Raw genomic sequence first — 19,281 nt, 5'->3', positions numbered from 1 at the left:
GATCAATGTCTTTTTTCCCATGCTGCGTTTTACATTTGTACCGGTGGACTGCAAATCATTAGAGCCTGGATCATCTCTCATAACTGTCCTCATTTCACTCTTCATCACAGTGCTTCCCCACCACCTTTTCCTTCCTTCCTGTCTCTCTGGAAAGCCCACTTAAATTCCCAGTTTTGATCCCGTTGAACTGAAATGACTATGAGATCGTATTCATTACCTTGACTTAGAACATAGGATATAGAACAGTACAGCACAGTACAGGCCCTTGATGTTGTGCTGACCTTTAATCCTCCTCTAAGACCAAACTCACCAACATATCATTCATTTTACAATCATCCATGTGCTGAGCCAAGAGTTGCTTAAGTGTCCCTCATGTATCTGACTCGACTACAACAGCTGACAATACATTCCACACACCCATCCTCTCTGAGTAAAGCACCTATCTCTGACATCTCCTCTAAACCTTCCTCCAATCACCTTAAAATTATGTCCCCCCTCGTGATAGTCATTTCTCTGGGAAAAAGTCTCTGGCTATCCACTCCATCTCTGCCTCTCATGATCTTGTACACCTCCATCAAGTCACCCCTCAGCCTTCTTCACACCAATGAGAAATGCCCTAGCTCCCTCAAGCTTTCTTCATAAGACATGCCCTTCAGTCCAAGCAGCATCCTGGTAAATCTGCTCTACACCCTCTCTAAAGCTTCCACATCCCTCCTGTAATGGAGGCGATCAGAACTGAACATAATATTCCAAGTGTGGTCTAAACAGGGCTTTATGGAGCTGTAGCATAACCTCATGGCTCTTAAACTCAATCCCCCTGCTAATGAAAGCCAACCTATCATACGGCTTCTTAACAACCCTGTCAACCTGGGTGGCAACCTTGAGGGATCTAGGGACGCAGATCCCAAGATCCCGCTGTTCCTCCACACTGCCACGAATCCTGCCTTTAAACCTGTAATCTGCATTCAAATTTGACCTTCCAAAACGAAGCAGTTCACATTTTTCCAGGTTGAACTTCATCTTCCACTTCTCAGCCCAGCTCTGCATCCTATCAATGTCCTGATTGCAACCTACAACAGCCCTCCACACTATCCACAACTCCACCTATCTTAGTATCATTACCCACCCCTTCCAGTTCCTCATCCAAGTCATTTGTAAAAATCACAAACAGCAGAGATTCCAGATCAGATCCCTGTGGAACACCACTGGTCACCGAGCTCCGGGTTGAATACTTTCCATCTACCACCACCCTCTGTCTTCAATGGGCCAGCCATGTCTGTATTCAGACAGCCAAATTTCCCTGTATCCCATCCTCCTTATTTTCTGAATGATCCTACCATGAGGGATATTATCAAACGCACTGTTAAAATCCATTTCCACCACATCCACTGCTTTACCTTCATCAATGTGTTTTGTCGCAACCTCAAAGAATTCAATAAGGTTTGTGAGGCATGACCTGCCCCTCACAAAGCCATGCTGACTATCTCTAATGACACTATGCTTTCCCAAATAATCATAAATCCTGTCTCTCCAATAATTTGCCCACCACTGACTTAAGACTGACATGATTCCCAGGATTATCCCTATTCCATTTCTTAAACAAGGAAATAACATTTGCCACCCTCCAATCATCTGGGGCGACTCAAGTGGACAGTGAGGACGCAAAGACCATCGTCAAAGGCGCAGCGATGTCTTCCCTCGCTTCCCCTAGTAACCCACGCTATCCGTTCATCTATCTATTCAAGCATTAAGATACAAAGCCTTTAAGTTTTTTCTATTATTGAATTTCCTTATACTTTTATACTTACTTGGTACAATTTGACGTTTTGTCCTATCCTTGTATTTCCTGGTAACAATCAGCTCCATCACTAATCTGCAATCCTACCTCGTCCTTCACCTTTTCATTTTCTATTACCATCTGTAAAATATTTCTCCTATTTACCTCCAATCTAAAAGTAACCTATAATAGATTCATCCAATTAGCAGCTATTACCAACGAATGAATTTATGGTTTACCTGTGATGTCACTCTTACTCTTATGCTGGGCCCCCCAGTCCTGAACTTCAAGTTATTCCATAAAAAAGACATTACAAACTTATTAGCCAAAAAGCAAGCGAAAAAGCATTTCATCCCCTCTGCGCGGAATTCCCACATTGCTCCAAACTCCCAGGAATACATACTGACTCAGTATGAGTTTGATTTCTCCTTCTTGATCATGCAAAACTTATTGATCATGCACTGTAGGTTTGCTCGCTGAGCTGTAGGTTTGATATCCAGACGTTTCATTACCTGGCTCGGTAACATCATCATTGGCTACCTCCAAGTGAAGCGAAGCTGTTGTCTCCTGCTTTCTATTTATATGTTTGTCCTGGATGGGGATCCTGGGGTTTGTGCTGATGTCATTTCCTGTTCATTTTCTGAGGGGTTGATAGATGGCATCTAGATCTATGTGTTTGTTTATGGCGTTGTGATTGGAGTGCCAGGCCTCTAGGAATTCTCTGGCATGTCTTTGCTTAGCCTGTCCCAGGATAGATGTGTAGTCCCAGTTGAAATGGTGTTTTTTTTCATCCGTGTGCAGGGCTACGAGGGAGAGAGGGTCGTGTCTTTTTGTGGCTAGCTGGTGTTCGTGTATCCTGGTGGCTAACTTTCTTCCTGTTTGTCCTACGTAGTGTTTGTGGCAGCCCTTGCATGGAATTTTGTAGATGACGTTGGTTTTGTCCATGGGTTCTACTGGGTCTTTTAAGTTTGTTAGTTTTTGTTTGAGAGTGTTGGTGGGTTTGTGTGCTACTAGGATTCCGAGGGGTCTTAGTAGTCTGGCTGTCATTTCTGAGACTTCTTTGATGTATGGTAAGGTGGTTAGGGTTTCTGGCTGTGTTTGGTCTGCTTGTCCTGGTTTGTTCTTGAGGAATCTGCACACTGTATTTTTTGAGGATCCGTTCTTCTTGAATACGTTGTACAGGTGGTTCTCCTCTGTTTTCCGAAGTTCGTCTGTGCTGCAGTGTGTGGTGGCTCATTGGAATAGTGTTCTGATACAGCTTCGTTTGTGTGTGTTGGGATGGTTGCTGGTGTAGTTGAGTATTTGGTCAGTGTTTGTCGGTTTTCTGTATACACAGGTTTGTAGTTCTCCGTTGTCCTTTCTTTCGACTGTGACGCCCAGGAATGCGAGTTTGTTGTCGGTTTCTTCCTCCTTGGTGAACTTTATGCCTGTGAGGGTGTTGTTGATGATGTTGAATGTCTCTTCTATCTTGTTTCATTTTGTGATGACAAAGGTGTCATCTACGCAGCAGACCCAGATTTTTGGTTTGATGGTTGGTAGGGCTGTTTGTTCTGGTCTTTGCATTACCGCTTCTGCTATGAATCCTGATAGCGGAGATCCCATGGGTGTGCCATTAGTTTGTTTGTAGACTATGTTGTTGAAAGTGAAGTGGGTGGTGAGGCACAGGTCCACTAGCTTCATGATGTTTTCGTTGGTAATGTGATTGATGGTGGTTGGGGTGTGTGTGATGGTCTGTTCTAAAAGTGCGGTAAGTGTTTCCTTTGCCAGGTCGATGTTGATGGAGGTGAACAGTGCTGTTACGTCGAATGAGGTCATTGCTTCGTCTTCCTCTATTTTGGTGTTTTTGATGATTTTTAGGAATTCCTGGGTGGAGTGGATGGAGTGCTGTGACTCTTCTACTAGGTACTTCAGTCTTGCATGTAGTTCTTTGGCCAGTCTGTAAGTTGGTGTTCCGGGTAGTGAGACGATAGGTCTGAGGGAGGCTCCGGGTTTATGGATTTTGGGTAATCCATAGAATCGTGGGGTGTTGGTCCCCTCGGGTTTCATTTTCTGGAATTCTGTCTTGTTTAATTGTCCGGAATTGTGTAATTTTCTTCGGAGATATGTCATTTTGTTTCCTATTTGTGGGGTTGGGTCTAGCACCACCTGTTGGTAGGCGTTGGTGTCTGCGAGTAGTGCATTGTCTTTCTCGATGTAGTCCCTTCTGTTCAGGATGACTGTGAGCCGACCTTTGTCTGCAGGTAATATAACGATGTTTTTGTCTTTTTTGAGGTTTTCTAGGGCTTTCTTTCCTTGTGTGTGCAGTTTGTTTCCTTCCCTCTTTCGGCTCAGAGTAGGTGCAACTGTCTGTCTGTGAGATTGTTGTCCTTCAATGTGGTTTCTAATGCCGCTAGGAAATCCTGCTTGTCAGCGTCTTGAATTGAAATTTAACCCTTTTACTAGTACCGCTTCTTCTGTGTCTGATAGGGTCCGGTCTGATAAGTTCTTTATCCATGCCCCTGTGTTATCAGTTTTGTCTTTGTTTGTGAGTTTGTCAAGTTTTCTCTTCAGGTCCCGATATTTCGAAACACAGATAAAGACCCCTCGGAATCCTAGTAGCACACAAACCCACCAACACTCTCAAACATAAACTAACAAACTTAAAAGACCCAGTAGAACCCATGGACAAAACCAACGTCATCTACAAAATTCCATGTAAGGACTGCCACAAACACTACGTGGAACAAACAGGAAGAAAGTTAGCCACCAGGATACACGAACACCAGCTATCCACAAAAAGACACGACCCTCTCTCCCTCGTAGCCCTTCACACGGATGAAAAAAACCACCATTTTGACTGGGACAACACATCTATGCTGGGACAAGCTAAGCAAAGACATGCCAGAGAATTCCTAGAGGCCTGGCCCTCCAACCACAATGCCATAAACAAGCACATAGATCTAGATGCCATCTATTAACCCCTCAGAAAATGAACAGGAAATGACATCACCACAAACCCCAGGAACCCCATCCAGGAGAAAGATATAAATAGAAAGCAGGAGACAACAGCTTTGCTTCACTTGGAGGTAGCCATTGATGATGTTACCTAGCCAGGTAATGAAACGTCTGGATATCAAACCTACAGCTCAGCGAGCAGACCTACACCCTAAACCTGAGCTACAAACCTTCACAAACCTTGCAAAAGATGATCATGCACTTTTGACAGATCCTCTCTTAAGTAGACCTGAAGGTAAGCTGAGGTGATTCACACTAGTCAAGCATTGAGTCAGGTGATGGAGAAACTTTGGGAAGGTCAATGCAACATGAAGGTTGCATTTATTGATGTAGAGAAGGTTTATGACTGGGTGCCTAGGGAAGAAGCCTGGAGATGGGCTAGAATTTGTGAATTCTCCTCCGAGAGGTACATAAGACTATTATAGTTCATGTACAAGGAGTACCAGACAAGAATAAGAAGCAGTGAGGAGGAAGAATGAAAGATTTAAAGTCAGAATTAGATCACATCAAAGACTGGCATTGAGGTCCTATTCCATCTTGATTATTTGGATATTCTAACTAAGGAAGTGAAATGAGAAGTCCCAGGATCAATGGCAAATGCAGATGACATTGAACCATACAGAGGGGATGACAAGAATGTGATTGAGTGTCTGGAGAACTGGAGAAAAACACTGCAGAAAATCAGTGGATTGGAGACACAGATTCTGGACTGTCAATTTGAGGATCAAAATGGCAGCGTAGAGATTATGGTTGAAGACTTGAAGAAAGTGATTAGTTTCAAGTACCTGGGGTCGGAAGGGGGAAATATAGCATTCTGAGAGATTGGAGTAATTGAAAGTGAAGTGTCAGGTAATAGAGTTGTAGAAATGGGAGGGGCAAGAAGAAGATTGAGGAAAGATGTCTTCTCTCAATGGGAAGTGATTCTTTAAAAATCAGTATCCCAGAGGCACGGATTTTCAGTTATTGAGTATATTCAAGAGAGAAATTGATTGATGGTGGGGAACTGAAGGAATTGGGGAACGTGAAGATGGGAGAGTTCATGTGAAAGGTCTGTTTCGACCTTAGCGAATGATGGAAGAATTTTGAAAAGTCAATTGGACTTCAATTTTGTACGTTATTACCTGTAGGGTGGTTGTGTGTCATTCGCCCTGATTCGATGCTCACTTGCACGAGATTGTCCAGTTTCTCAGGTTGCCAATACCGCATCCCGATGCACATGGCTTTAGTGGCTGCCCCAAATCCTGACCCTTCATTAAAACAGAAATGGTGAGAGGTGAAATGTCAGGACTGTGGTCAGACATTGAGCTGCTCCTGATTACCAAGACGACACCTGCAGTGGGTACCGCATACCTTTCTCATTGAAAGGGGTGTGCCATCCCAGGGCATAGTTATCGGGTTTGAGTTGGGTGCAGCCTTCAATGGTCGCTGGGTCTGGTCGTCGTTTATGGATTTTCTCAACAATCTCAGCGTAGACTTTCACCATTTCACGATAAAGGTCCTCAAGGGACCAGAAATCTAGAAGTTCAAGTACAGATAAAGTTAGTTTCTGAACATTCTTTTAAAAAGGCATGTTTGGATCCTTCCATGCCCTTGGCCACCACATCTCTGTTATCTCCTCTAGCCTCACAACCCTCTAAGATCTCTGCTTTCCTCTGGCAAGTCCTGATTTAAATGACCCACTACTGGCGACTGCACTTTCAGCTGTCTGGCACTTAAACTCTGAAACTCCCTCTGTATACTTCTACACCTCTCCACCTCGCCTCTTTCCCTCAGTCTGCTTCTTAGAACCCTTTTCTTTGACCAGGCTTCTAGTCACCTGCCCTAATGCTGTATCAGGTGATTGAGTGTAAACGTTTATATGGTAATAGCTCCTGTGACGCACCTTAGGGCACCCTACCACATTATGGGTGCCATGTCAATGCAAGCAGCTTCGATTCATTTCGCAGAATCAACAAATTGTTTCAGTGCTGGAGGAAGCATTTGATCCACTGTATTGTCAAAAGAGGACTTTATCAGGTGACCCCCCCCCATGATCTTCTCCCCGTGACCTTGCACGTGCTTTGCTTTTGGATAATAATCCAATTCCTTATCGAATGCTTTGATTGAACCTGCTTTCGCTACAGTGTCACTCAATGCATTCCAAATGCCAAATACACTTACCACACCTGGAGTGCTGTGTGCAGTTCTGGTCTCCAAATTTGAGGAAAGACATTCTGGCTATTGAGGGAGTGCAGCGTAGGTTCACAAGGTCAATTCCTGGAATGGCGGGACTACCTTACACTGAAAGACTGGAGTGACTGGGCTTGTATACCCTTGAGTTTAGAAAACTGAGAGGGGATCTGATTGAGACATATAAGATTATTAAAGGATTGTACACTCTGGCAGCAGGAAACATGTTTCCGCTGAAGGGTGAGTGCCGAACCAGAGGACGCAGCTTAAAAATACGAGGTAGACCATTTAGGACAGAGATGAGGAGAAACCTCTTCACCCAGAGAGAGGTGACTGTGTGGAATGCTCTGCCCTAGAGGGCAGTGGAGGCCCAGTCTCTGGATTCATTTAAGAAAGAGTTGGATAGAGCTCTCAAGGATAGTGGAATCAAGGGTTATGGGGATAAGGCAGGAACAGGATACTGATTAAGGATGATCAGCCATGATTATATTGAATGGCGGTGCAGGCTCGAAGGGCTGAATGGCCTACTCCTGCACCTATTGTCTATAATGTAGCCTGTCTCTTTTCATTACCAACATTTTACACTCAGTTGTATCAGCTGCTATAAGGGAAAACAGGAATGAAAACGGACGGCAGTACATAGACAAGAAGGCAACTCACCATCACCACCTCTGGGGTAACTCGGGACAGGCAGTAATTTCTGAGCAGCCAGTAATGCCCAAATCTCATGAGAGATGTTTTCGACTCAGCCAGACCACTCAAACATTCTTAAGCAGGCAGCCCCAGACCATAACTTTGCAATTTGTTTTGGTAAGTGTACAGCGAAAATTATCCAGATTAAGTTAGTGAGGTTGACTACTAGATTTTAAAACAGACAGAAATTCATCCACAAAATTATACAATTAAACACAAAGAATAGAATAAAGAACCCCAGAGAACTCAGTCTATCCAAACTAGACTTAAGTATGCTGTTCCGAATATACACAACAGTCCCAATAAACAAACTCGCTTTAAAACCCAGTATAAATGGAACACATGCTTACAGGTTGAAGTTGAAGGGCTGAAAGAGAAAGAGAGAGTTTCCACACAGTTCAGGACTGACCTAAACTGCTCAGCAAGAGAGCTGACCACTCCCCTTTCATTATACAGGTCACTTCTAAAACATGACCACTTTGGCCTGAAGTCTCATCTGTTTACATATAAACAAAAGGCCTCTCAAAATCCTTTTCATCTCTGTACCAAACCAGACTGATCGGAGCCCAGCCTGGTTTATTTCCCCTGTGAAAAAAATCAAAGACAGAGTACCCTTGAGCCAAGGAACAGCCTTTAGAAAAAAGAGGGACTAGCTTTGTGACAGTGAGTAAAGAAAAATGAGCAAATGGATGGGTTAAAACAAGAATGCTGAACAATTTCAAAGCAATGCACAGCACTCAAAGAATCAATGTGAAATATAAATTAGCAGCAAAAAGAATAAAGATATATAAATTAACTCTGGGAGGTGTTTTCAAGCAAAGAGCATGACAATGAAAGAGTCGACAAGGAAAAATGAAAATTGTGAGATTGTTGTTGATCAGTGATATACAATTTGGTTTCTGCAGTGTGTGTATTTGTATGGGAAATCATATCTACCCGCCTTGATTGCGTTTTTTAAAGAAGTAATAAAGAGGTTTGATGACGGGAGAGAGGTGGACGTGATCTACATGGACTTCAATAAGGCGTACAATAAGGTTCCACATGGTACACGAGTTAGCAAGGTTAGATGAGATGGAATACAGGGAGAACTAATCATTTGGCTATGGAACTAGCTCAAAGGTAGAGGATGGTGGTGAAGGGTTGCTTTTTAGACTGGAGGCCTGTGAACAGCAGTGTGCCATAAGGATCAGTGCTGAATCCACTGCTTTTCATCATTTATATAAATGATTTGGATGTGAACTTCAGAAGTATGGTTAGTAATTTTGCAGACGACACCAAAATTGGAATTGTAGTGGGCAACGAAGGAGATTACCTCAGAGTACTACAGGACCTTAATCAGAGCAGTGGAGGCAATGGCCTAGTGGTACTGTTCCTGGACTGTTAATCTCGAGGCCAAGGTAATGTTTTGGGGACCTGAGTTCAAATCCTGCCATGGCAGATCAAGGGATTTGAATTCAATTTCTTAAAAAAACTGGAATTAGGTGTCAAATGATGACCATGTATCCATTGCTGATTTTGGAAAAACTCATCTGGTTCACTTATGTCCTTTAGGGAAGGAAACTGCCATCCTCACCTGGTCTGGCCTACATGTGACTCCAGACTCTCAGCAATGTGGTTGACTCTTAACTGCCCTCTGGGCTATTAAGGATGGGCAATAAATGTTGCCTAGTCAGTGTCACCCACGTCCTGTGAACAAATAATACAAAAAATGGGCCAATAGTCTGAGGAGAGGCAGGTGGAGTTTAATGTAAACAAATGGACAAATAGACAAATGTAGACGAAGGCAAATCAGGGCAAGATTTAAACGCTTAATGGTAAGTGTTGCTGAACAAAGAGACCTTGGAGTGCAGGTTCATAGTTCCATGAAAGTGGAGTCACAGGTAGATAGGATAGTGAAGAAGGCACTGACTCTACTTTCCTTTATTGGTCAGAGTATTGAGTAGAGGAGTTGGGAGGTCACGTTGTGGCTGTGCAGGACATTGGTTAGGCCACTGTTGGAATATTGCGTGCAATTCTGGTCTCCTTCCTATCGGGAAGATGTTGTGAAGCTTGAAAGGGTTCAGAAAAAAACTTACAAGAATATTGCCAAGGTTAGAGGGCTTGAGCTATAGGGAGAGGCTGAACAGGCTGGGGCTGTTTTCCCTGGAGCGTTGGAGGCTGAGGGGTGACCTTATAGAGGTTTATAAAATTATGAGGGGCATGGATAGGATAAATAGGCAAGGTCTTTTTCCTGGGGTCAGGGAGTCCAGACCTAAAGGGCATAGGTTTATGGTGAGAGAGGAAAGATATAAAAGAGACCTAAGGGGCAACATTTTCACCTAAGGGTGGTATGTGTATAGAATGAGCTGCCAGAGGATGTGGTGGAGGCTGATACAATTACAGCATTTAAAAGGCATCTGGATGGGTATATGAATAGGAAGGGTTTAGGGCCAAATGATGGCAAATAGGACTAGATTAATTTAGGATATCTGGTCAGCATGGACCAGTTGGACTGAAAGGTCTATTTCCATGCTATACAGCTCTATGACTCTAAGACTTTGATCAGGCTCCAAAGTAAGCCATAACTAAGGCTCCATTACCCCTCACAAATAAGAATTTCCTCCTAGATACTTTGGGTCACTCATTCCTATATTCTACACTACTCCTTAATTGGCTGTTTCACAGACTGCCAACTTGTAAGATTAAAGAAAATAAAAATGTGCAGTCAATCAGCCTTGTGCTAAATGGGTGATATATCAAGGCAGTGTTTGGTTGTGTTACATGAGTTTTCACACTCATCACCACTGGGCTCTAATCTGCTACGTGCTATTCTGGGTACCCAGAACCATATCTGAGTAATGTCAGTGATCTCTAGAACAGGATTCTGATGGAGGTCAATGAGTGCACACAAATTCACAGAATACCTTGCATTCTGTTGGAGTGCCAACTATCCCCGGCTCTTAAAGGATGAACTACCCAATGGTGGTCCAGACAAAAAAATAACAAGGTGATTTGTGTTAAACACTTTCAGAAATATGCAAAACTCAGGGACATTTTCTAATTGATTTGATCATCAATATTTTCCTCCAGTCAACTTTTCCTCCAATTCACTTTTGTTTAAATGGTCATTCAGTGTAAATTCAGTCATGAAGATATCATGAAATAATTGCAAGAGATCTCAATGTGTCCCGTTGTTGTGTATATTTAAGGCTGAGGTTGATATATTGTTGGGCTGTAAGGAAAATAAGGCACATGTTGATTAGGCAAGAAAATAGAGTGGAGATCAAAAATCAGCCTTGGTCTTAGTGTTGCACCCAATTTATATGATCTTACTTTCAAAGATTTCATGAAAATGTTCGTACGTACAATTTCACATGAGGCAAAAGAAATGAAGATACTCTGTACAACACTGCATGGGTATTATCGGGATTCTCTATCCTTGGGACAGGTTTAACGCTGTGTGTTTGCTGAGGGAATATTCTGAAGGCACTATGTGTACTGTGGCCTTTTTCTGCAGGTGTACTGGGGTGTAGTTTGTATGTTCTGCGTGGCTGTGTACTGTGATTATATTCTGCCTTGTAATTTGAAAGGAGACAGTGTGATCTGTGTGTATACTGTGGGATTACACTGCAAATACTCGGTGCACGCATGTGTATACTGTGGGAGTATCCTGCAGACTGTGGAGGTTTTCAGGAGGAACTGTGAAATACTTTGCCCATAATGTACGCACATTGTCTAAGAAAGCTACAAGTACTGACTGTATAGTGTAGATGCAATCGACTATACTGGGTGTATTCTATAAGTACTTTTTGAAAATTGAGAGAATTTTGGAGGTACTGTTTGTACCCAGTGTGAAGATTCTGTAGGTATGCAATGAAAGTATGTTGTAAGAACTGTATACTGTCATTCTGTAATCCATCTCACCCAAGACCTGCACGCTGCTGCCACACCTCCAAGGCCTTGTATTTTACATTCAAAGCAACAGCAGTGTTTAATTTTCATTGTGATTCTTTCAGGCTGAAGTAAAGATTATTAATCATCATATTCGATCTGCGGTGCATGCCTGCATCAAACAGATGCCCTGTTTGGTGAAGGAATCCAATTGATGAAGTCCCTATGACCAGCCAGGAGGAACAAGGCAGGACTCTGGAGCTTGCTGCTTTGCCACCAGGTCCAACTCACCATTGAACGTACTCATGTTGTTCTCAGCTCTTAGCCAGTCAACCAGCAGCCCTCATAAACCTTTGGGTTTCCGTTCTCTTCGTACTTAACCCCTGATAGCTATCAGTGCATTGAGCAACTTTCTGCTCACTTTCCTGGTGACTGCTCTGGTATGTTCTTACACTGCTAGCTAGCACTCTTTACTTTCCCTTCAACCTTTGACCCCACACAATGAGCCAGTGGTGCCTTAGGGACCAGCGTTCTCCCCTACACCCCAGGTTCATGGTACTTTGATGAAAAGTGATGAGCCTCCTGCGTGGGATCCCTCTGGGTGTTCCGGTTTCCTCCCACAGTCCAAAGTTTGGCCATGCTAAATTGCCCATAGTGTTTAGGGATATGGGTGTATTAGTCAGGGGAAGTGTAGAGGGTAGGGTAGGGGAATGGGTCTGGGTGGGATACTCTTCGGAGAGTCGGTGTGGACCTGTTGGGCTGAAGGGCCTGTTTCCATACTGTAGGGATTCCTTGATTCCATGAACACTCATGCAACCAAAAGCAATTAGACACAAGCATGAGAGTCCAGAAATGGTTCTTCGTCCTCGTGAGGTCTGGCAATCTTCTGCAACACAGTCCAGTGAGAGTGGGTCAACTAATGGTCAAAACTGCTGCATTCCGCACAGTATTCCTTTACAATGGGGATAACTTGAACCACCGCAGTGTGAGGAGTGCCAATCATTCGCTAAGGAGGGTATCACTGGAAGATCTCAATGCTAGTGAGGTTTGAGCAGAAGCAGTCAGGTGCTCCTCTGAAGTCTGACCTCTTTGGCAGAGCTTACATGAACAGGAACTTAGTTAAAATAGTCCTGTGCCCTGCGCAATCCTCCATAACAACATTGCCCACTCTCTCTTGCAATAGGTCCCCATGGCAACGGATAATCATTGAGATCTGTGACATCCACCACTGCAGGCTCATAAATATTAGAGGGTGGCACGGCGGCACGGTGGTTAGCACTGCTGCCTCACAGCGCCAGAGACCCGGGTTCAGTTCCCACCTCAGGCAACTGTCTGTGTGGAGTTTGCACATTCTCCCCGTGTCTGTGTGGGTTTCCTCCGGGTGCTCCGGTTTCCTCCCACGGTCCAAAAATGTGCAGGTCAGGTGAATTGGCCAGGCTAAATTGCCCTTAGTGTTAGGTGTAGGGGGTCTGGCTCGGTGTGGACTTGTTGGGCCGAAGGGCCTGTTTCCACACTGTAAGTAATCTAATCTAAAAACAAATGTAAACTTGTATTCCATTTTACACTGCTTACACACAAATGCTAGGAACTAATGTTAGAATCGTGTCTTTTTTTTTTGTCTTTGAAAAGTGTGGATTGCAAGGAGGTAGAATTGATTTAAAAGCAAAATTACCAGGATGCCTGTCTAATTTCATACCTATTGTGAACTCTGTTATTTGTGACTATGGGTTTCAGCAATATGCAGATGATGAGGATTAGATTTGTTGATCAGAAGTGAAGCTGATTGGTTTACAGTAAACTGGAGAGGTTGGAACTGGAAACAAGTTACAGACACGGGGAGAGAGAATGACATAGGGGACGTAGGCTGTTGTCCTTCCCAGCAGACCCAGCCTGTTTTCTACAGCATAAAAATAAGCTCAGTTTAATCTTGAGGAAAACCAATTACTGCAGCTTTTCTGCAGCAGTCGCTGTGAGCTGTGACTTTCGAACTGACAAATCAGAGACATTTTCCAAGTTTGATCTGTACTTCTTAAAAACCCAGCAAAAGCTTTCCGAAAAAGACAAGTGAACATCAAGGGCCTGGTTGGCTGAAAATCACAGCATTGGAATGTGGGAGTAAAAATCACCGAGCCAACTTTCTAGTTTATTTCTACCTCGTGTGTGTGTGTGTGTGTCAGCTGAGTTAGTAATCTTACATGCCAATGGTACATGTTAAGGGGGATAGAATTTCCCCACCCAACCCCGTCCTCACTTTCCACCCCACCAATCTCTGAATACAGCACATTACCCTCTGCCATTTCCGCCACCCACAGTCAGACCCCACCACCAGAAAATATTTCCCTCCCCATCCCTATTGACATTCCGCAGACACCATTCCCTCTGCGACTCCCTCATTTGGTCCATGCCCCCCACCAACCCACCCCCCGACCCCAGCACCTTCCCTTGCCACCACAAGCAGTGTAAAACCAACACCCACACCTCTCCCCTCCCCTTCGTCCAAGGGCCCAAAAGATCCTTCCACATTCAGCAGACATTATCCTGCACATCCAAACACCTCATCTACTGTGTCCATTGCTCTCGATGTGGTCTCCTCTACACTGGGGAGACAGGACGCCAACTTGCGGAACATTTCAGGGGACACCTCTGGGACACACGTACCAGACAACCCCACCGCCCCATGGGTGATCACTTCAACTCCTTCTTCCACTCCACCAAAGACGTGCAAGTCCTGGGCCTCCCCCACTGCCAAATTCTAGCCACCCAACTGAGGCAGAACGTCTCATCTTCCACCTTGGGACCTTCCAACCACACAGAATCAATGTCGATTTCACCAATTTCCTCATCTCCCGCGCCCCCCACCATCTTATCCCAGATCCACCCCTCCAACTCGGCATTGCCCTCTTGACCTGTCCTACCTGTCCATCTTCCTTCCCACCTATCCGCTCCACCCTCTTCTCCAGCCTATCACCATCACCCCCCCACCTCTATCCACCTATCACCTTCCCAGCTACCTTCCTCCAGCCCCAGCCCCACCCTCCTATTAATTTCTCATCCCTCTTCTCCCCCCTCCCCCCCGCAACGTTCCTGACGAAGGGCTTACACCCAAAACCTCGATTCTCCTGCTCCTCGGATGCTGCCTGACCTGCTGTGCTTTTCCAGTGCCATACTCTGGACTCTGATCTCCAGCATCTGTAGTCATTGCTTTCTCCCAATGGTTTATATCTGTTTATCTGTTACTATAGTCCAGTTACTTATAATAAGTAAAAAATCTTGTTGAGTACAGGAACCTGGTTCATATTTTATATCAACCTTAGTCTAAAAGTAAGACAAATTGAGATGCTGTGCACACAAAAAAGAATTAACATTAGGTGCAACACTGGGAATAATGAGGCTCAATTTACAGTGTCTCACTCCGGTGGGACATCACACTAGAACTTTCACACAAATCTTCATGTGACCCCTTCCTTACGGTATCACTGCTCTCAGTCCCAAATCCCCCAGGTGGTTTAGGCAAGTGAGGACCACGTTTGCTGCGGTTCAAGATGCTGCAGGATGGTACGGTTAGTGACCTCCAAGTACTTGAACCTCCAATTAACTGGGCATCAGCCACAGCTTCCTAGCTGGGGCCGGGCCAGGCTGTACCAGGAGGCATTCTGCCATCTGGCGGGTATCAGTAGATGCATTGTCAACAAACAGAAATCGCAATTAGATAGCAACTATTACAAACCATCAGGGCAGCTAAAGGCTCTTGGAAGCTATTGAAGCAACTTGGAAGTGTAGTTATTGTAGTGATGGAGATGACAGGGCAGCAGCTAAGGGGCACACTAACTGTACACCTGAAGTGGGCAGATTCCCTGATTTAGTGATCACATAGTTCTGATACACATTGGGTAGGACACTGGGCAGGATACAAAATTCTCCTGCTCTTCTCTGAAAAGGAAAATGGCACCACTTACATCAATCCATGCAGACATCAGCCCACCTCAACACTGCACTTCCGACAGCGCAGTACTCCATCAGGGCTACACTTCCAACAGTGCAGTACTCAAACAGGGAACAACTTCCAACAGTACAGTACTCCTTCAGGGAACAACTTCCAACAGTGCAGTACTCCATCAGGGCTACACTTCCAACAGTGCAGTACTCCATCAGGGTTACACTTCCAACAGTGCAATACTCCATCAGGGCAACACTTCCAACAGCGCAGTACTCCTTCAGGGATACACTTCCAACAGCGCAGTACTCCATCAGGGCTACACTTCCAACAGCGCAGTACTCCATCAGGGCTACACTTCCAACAGTGCAGTACTCCATCAGGGCTACACTTCCAACAGCGCAGTACTCCATCAGGGATACACTTCCAACAGTGCAATACTCCATCAGGGCTACACTTCCGACAGTGCAGTACTCCATCAGGACTACACTTCCAACAGCGCAATACTCCATCAGGTCTACACTTCCAACAGCGCAGTACTCCATCAGGGATACACTTCCAACAGTGCAGTACTCCTTCAGGGCTACACTTCCAACAGTGCAATACTCCATCAGGGCTAAACTTCCAACAGTGCAGTACTCCATCAGGGCTAAACTTCCAACAGCGCAGTACTCCTTCAGGGCTACACTTCCAACAGCGCAATACTCCTTCAGGGCTACACTTCCAACAGCGCAGTACTCCATCAGGGCTAAACTTCCAACAGCGCAGTACTCCTTCAGGGCGACACTTCCAACAGCGCAATACTCCTTCAGGGCTAAACTTCCAACAGTGCAATACTCCATCAGGGCTAAACTTCCAACAGTGCAGTACTCCATCAGGGCTAAACTTCCAACAGCGCAGTACTCCTTCAGGGCTACACTTCCAACAGCGCAATACTCCTTCAGGGCTACACTTCCAACAGCGCAGTACTCCATCAGGGCTAAACTTCCAACAGCGCAGTACTCCTTCAGGGCGACACTTCCAACAGCGCAATACTCCTTCAGGGCTAAACTTCCAACAGTGCAGTACTCCATCAGGGCTAAACTTCCAACAGCGCAGTACTCCTTCAGGGCTACACTTCCAACAGCGCAATACTCCTTCAGGGCTACACTTCCAACAGCGCAGTACTCCATCAGGGCTAAACTTCCAACAGTGCAGTACTCCATCAGGGCTACACTTCCAACAGTGCAGTACTCCATCAGGGCTACACTTCCAACAGCGCAGTACTCCATCAGGGTTACACTTCCTACAGTGCAGTACTCCATCAGGGCTACACTTCCAACAGTGCAGTACTCCATCAGGGCTACACTTCCAACAGTGCAATACTCCATCAGGGCTAAACTTCCAACAGTGCAGTACTCCATCAGGGCTACACTTTCAAAAGTGCAGCACTCCTTCAGGGCTACACTTCCAAAAGTGCAGTACTCCTTCAGGGCTACACTTCCAACAGTGCAGCACTCCTTCAGGGCTACACTTCCAAAAGTGCAATACTCGTTCAGGGCTACACTTCCAACAGCGCAGTACTCCTTCAGGGCTACACTTCCAACAGTGCAGTACTCCTTCAGGGCTACACTTCCAACAGTGCATTACTCCTTCAGGGCTACACTTCCAAAAGTGCAATACTCGTTCAGGGCTACACTTCCAATAGTGCAATACTCCTTCAGGGCTACACTTCCAACAGCGCAGTACTCCTTCAGGGCTACACTTCCAACAGTGCAATACTCCATCAGGGCTACACTTCCAACAGTGCAGTACTCCCTTAGGGCTGGACTTCCAACAGCGCAGTACTCCTACAGGGTTACACTTCCAACAGTGCAGTACTCCATCAGGGCTACAATTCCAACAGTGCAGTACTCCATCAGGCCTACACTTCCAACAGCGCAGTACTCCTTCAGGGCTACACTTCCAACAGTGCAGTACTCCTTCAGGGCTAAACTTCCAACAGCGCAGTACTCCATCAGGGCTACACTTCCAACAGCGCAGTACTCCATCAGGGCTACACTTCCAACAGTGCAGTACTCCATCAGGGCTACACTTCCAACAGTGCAGTACTCCCTTAGGGCTACACTTCCAACAGTGCAGTACTCCATCAGGGCTACACTTCCAACAGCGCAGTACTCCTTCAGGGCTAATCTTCCAACAGCGCAGTACTCCTTCAGGGTTACACTTCCAACAGCGCAGTACTCCTTCAGGGCTACACTTCCAACAGCGCAGTACTCCTTCAGGGCTACACTTCCAACAGCGCAGTACTCCATCAGGGCTACACTTCCAACAGCGCAGTACTCCATCAGGGCTACACTTCCAACAGCGCAGTACTCCATCAGGGCTACACTTCCAACAGTGCAGTACTCCATCAGGGCTACACTTCCAACAGTGCAGTACTCCCTTAGGGCTACACTTCCAACAGCGCAGTACTCCTTCAGGGCTAAACTTCCAACAGCGCAGTACTCCTTCAGGGCTACAATTCCAACAGTGCAGTACTCCATCAGGGCTACACTTCCAACAGTGCAGTACTCAATCAGGGCTACATTTCCGACAGCGCAGTACTCCTTCAGGGTTACACTTCCAACAGTGCAGTTCTCCATCAGGACTACAATTCCAACAGCTCAGTACTCCTTCAGGGCTACACTTCGAACAGCGCAGTACTCCTTCAGGGTTATACTTCCAGCAGCGCAGTACTCCATCAGGGCTACACTTCCAACAGTGCAGTACTCCTTCAGGGCTACAATTCCAACAGTGCAGTACTCCTTCAGGGCTACACTTCCAACAGCGCAGTACTCCTTCAGGGCTACAATTCCAACAGCGCAGTACTCCTTCAGGGTTACACTTCCAACAGTGCAGTACTCCATCAGGGCTACACTTCCAACAGTACAGTACTCCATCAGGGCTGCACTTCCAACAGTGCAGGACTCCTTCAGGGCTACACTTCCAACAGTGCAGGACTCCTTCAGGGTTACACTTCCAACAGTGCAGGACTCCTTCAGGGCTACACTTCCAACAGCGCAGTACTCCATCAGGGCTACACTTCCAAAAGTGCATTGCTCCTTCAGGGCTACACTTCCAACAGCGCAGTACTCCATCAGGGCTACACTTCCAAAAGTGCAGTGCTCCTTCAGGGCTACACTTCCAACAGTGCAGTACTCCATCAGGGCTACAATTCCAACAGCGCAGTACTCCTTCAGGGTTACACTTCCAACAGTGCAGTACTCCGTCAGGGCTACACTTCCAACAGCGCAGTACTCCTTCAGGGCTACAAATCCAACAGCGCAGTACTCCATTGGGGCTACACTTCCAACAGCGCAGTACTCCTTCAGGGCTACACTTCCAACAGCGCAGTACTCCTTCAGGGCTACAAATCCAACAGCGCAGTACTCCATCGGGGCTACACTTCCAACAGCGCAGTACTCCATCAGGGCTGCACTTCCAACAGCGCAGGACTCCTTCAGGGCTACACTTCCAACAGTGCAGTACTCCTTCAGGGCTACACTTCCAACAGCGCAGTACTCCTTCAGGGCTACAAATCCAGCAGCGCAGTACTCCATCGGGGCTACACTTCCAACAGCGCAGTACTCCTTCAGGGCTACAATTCCAACAGCGCAGTACTCCTTCAGGGTTACACTTCCAACAGTGCAGTATTCCATCAGGGCTACACTTCCAACAGTGCAGTACTCCATCAGGGCTACAAATCCAACAGCGCAGTACTCCATCAGGGCTGCACTTCCAACAGTGCAGGACTCCTTCAGGGCTACACTTCCAACAGCGCAGTACTCCTTCAGGGCTACACTTCCAACAGTGCAATACTCCA

General features: G+C 45.8%; 1 protein-coding gene across 1 annotated transcript in view; it reads right to left on the bottom strand.

The window, feature by feature from the left end:
* Positions 1-19,281, bottom strand: part of adprhl1 (ADP-ribosylhydrolase like 1) — a 210,296-nt gene that overhangs the window by 114,637 nt on the left and 76,378 nt on the right. Inside the window, exons 2-3 of the mRNA XM_087992419.1 lie at positions 6,122-6,286; positions 5,893-6,018 (exon numbers count right to left, since the gene is read on the bottom strand). Of these exons, the coding sequence (XP_087848545.1) occupies positions 5,893-6,018; positions 6,122-6,286 (291 nt within the window). The remainder of the gene's footprint in view (positions 1-5,892; positions 6,019-6,121; positions 6,287-19,281) is intronic.

This window comes from Chiloscyllium plagiosum, unplaced genomic scaffold (genome assembly GCF_037043375.1).
Source record: "Chiloscyllium plagiosum isolate Xiang-an unplaced genomic scaffold, Cpla_swu_hap1 HiC_scaffold_12, whole genome shotgun sequence".
In the NCBI taxonomy this organism is placed as follows: Eukaryota; Metazoa; Chordata; class Chondrichthyes; order Orectolobiformes; family Hemiscylliidae; genus Chiloscyllium; species Chiloscyllium plagiosum.
Note: the sequence above shows the minus strand (reverse complement) of the source record. Positions and strands in the feature narration are given on the sequence as shown.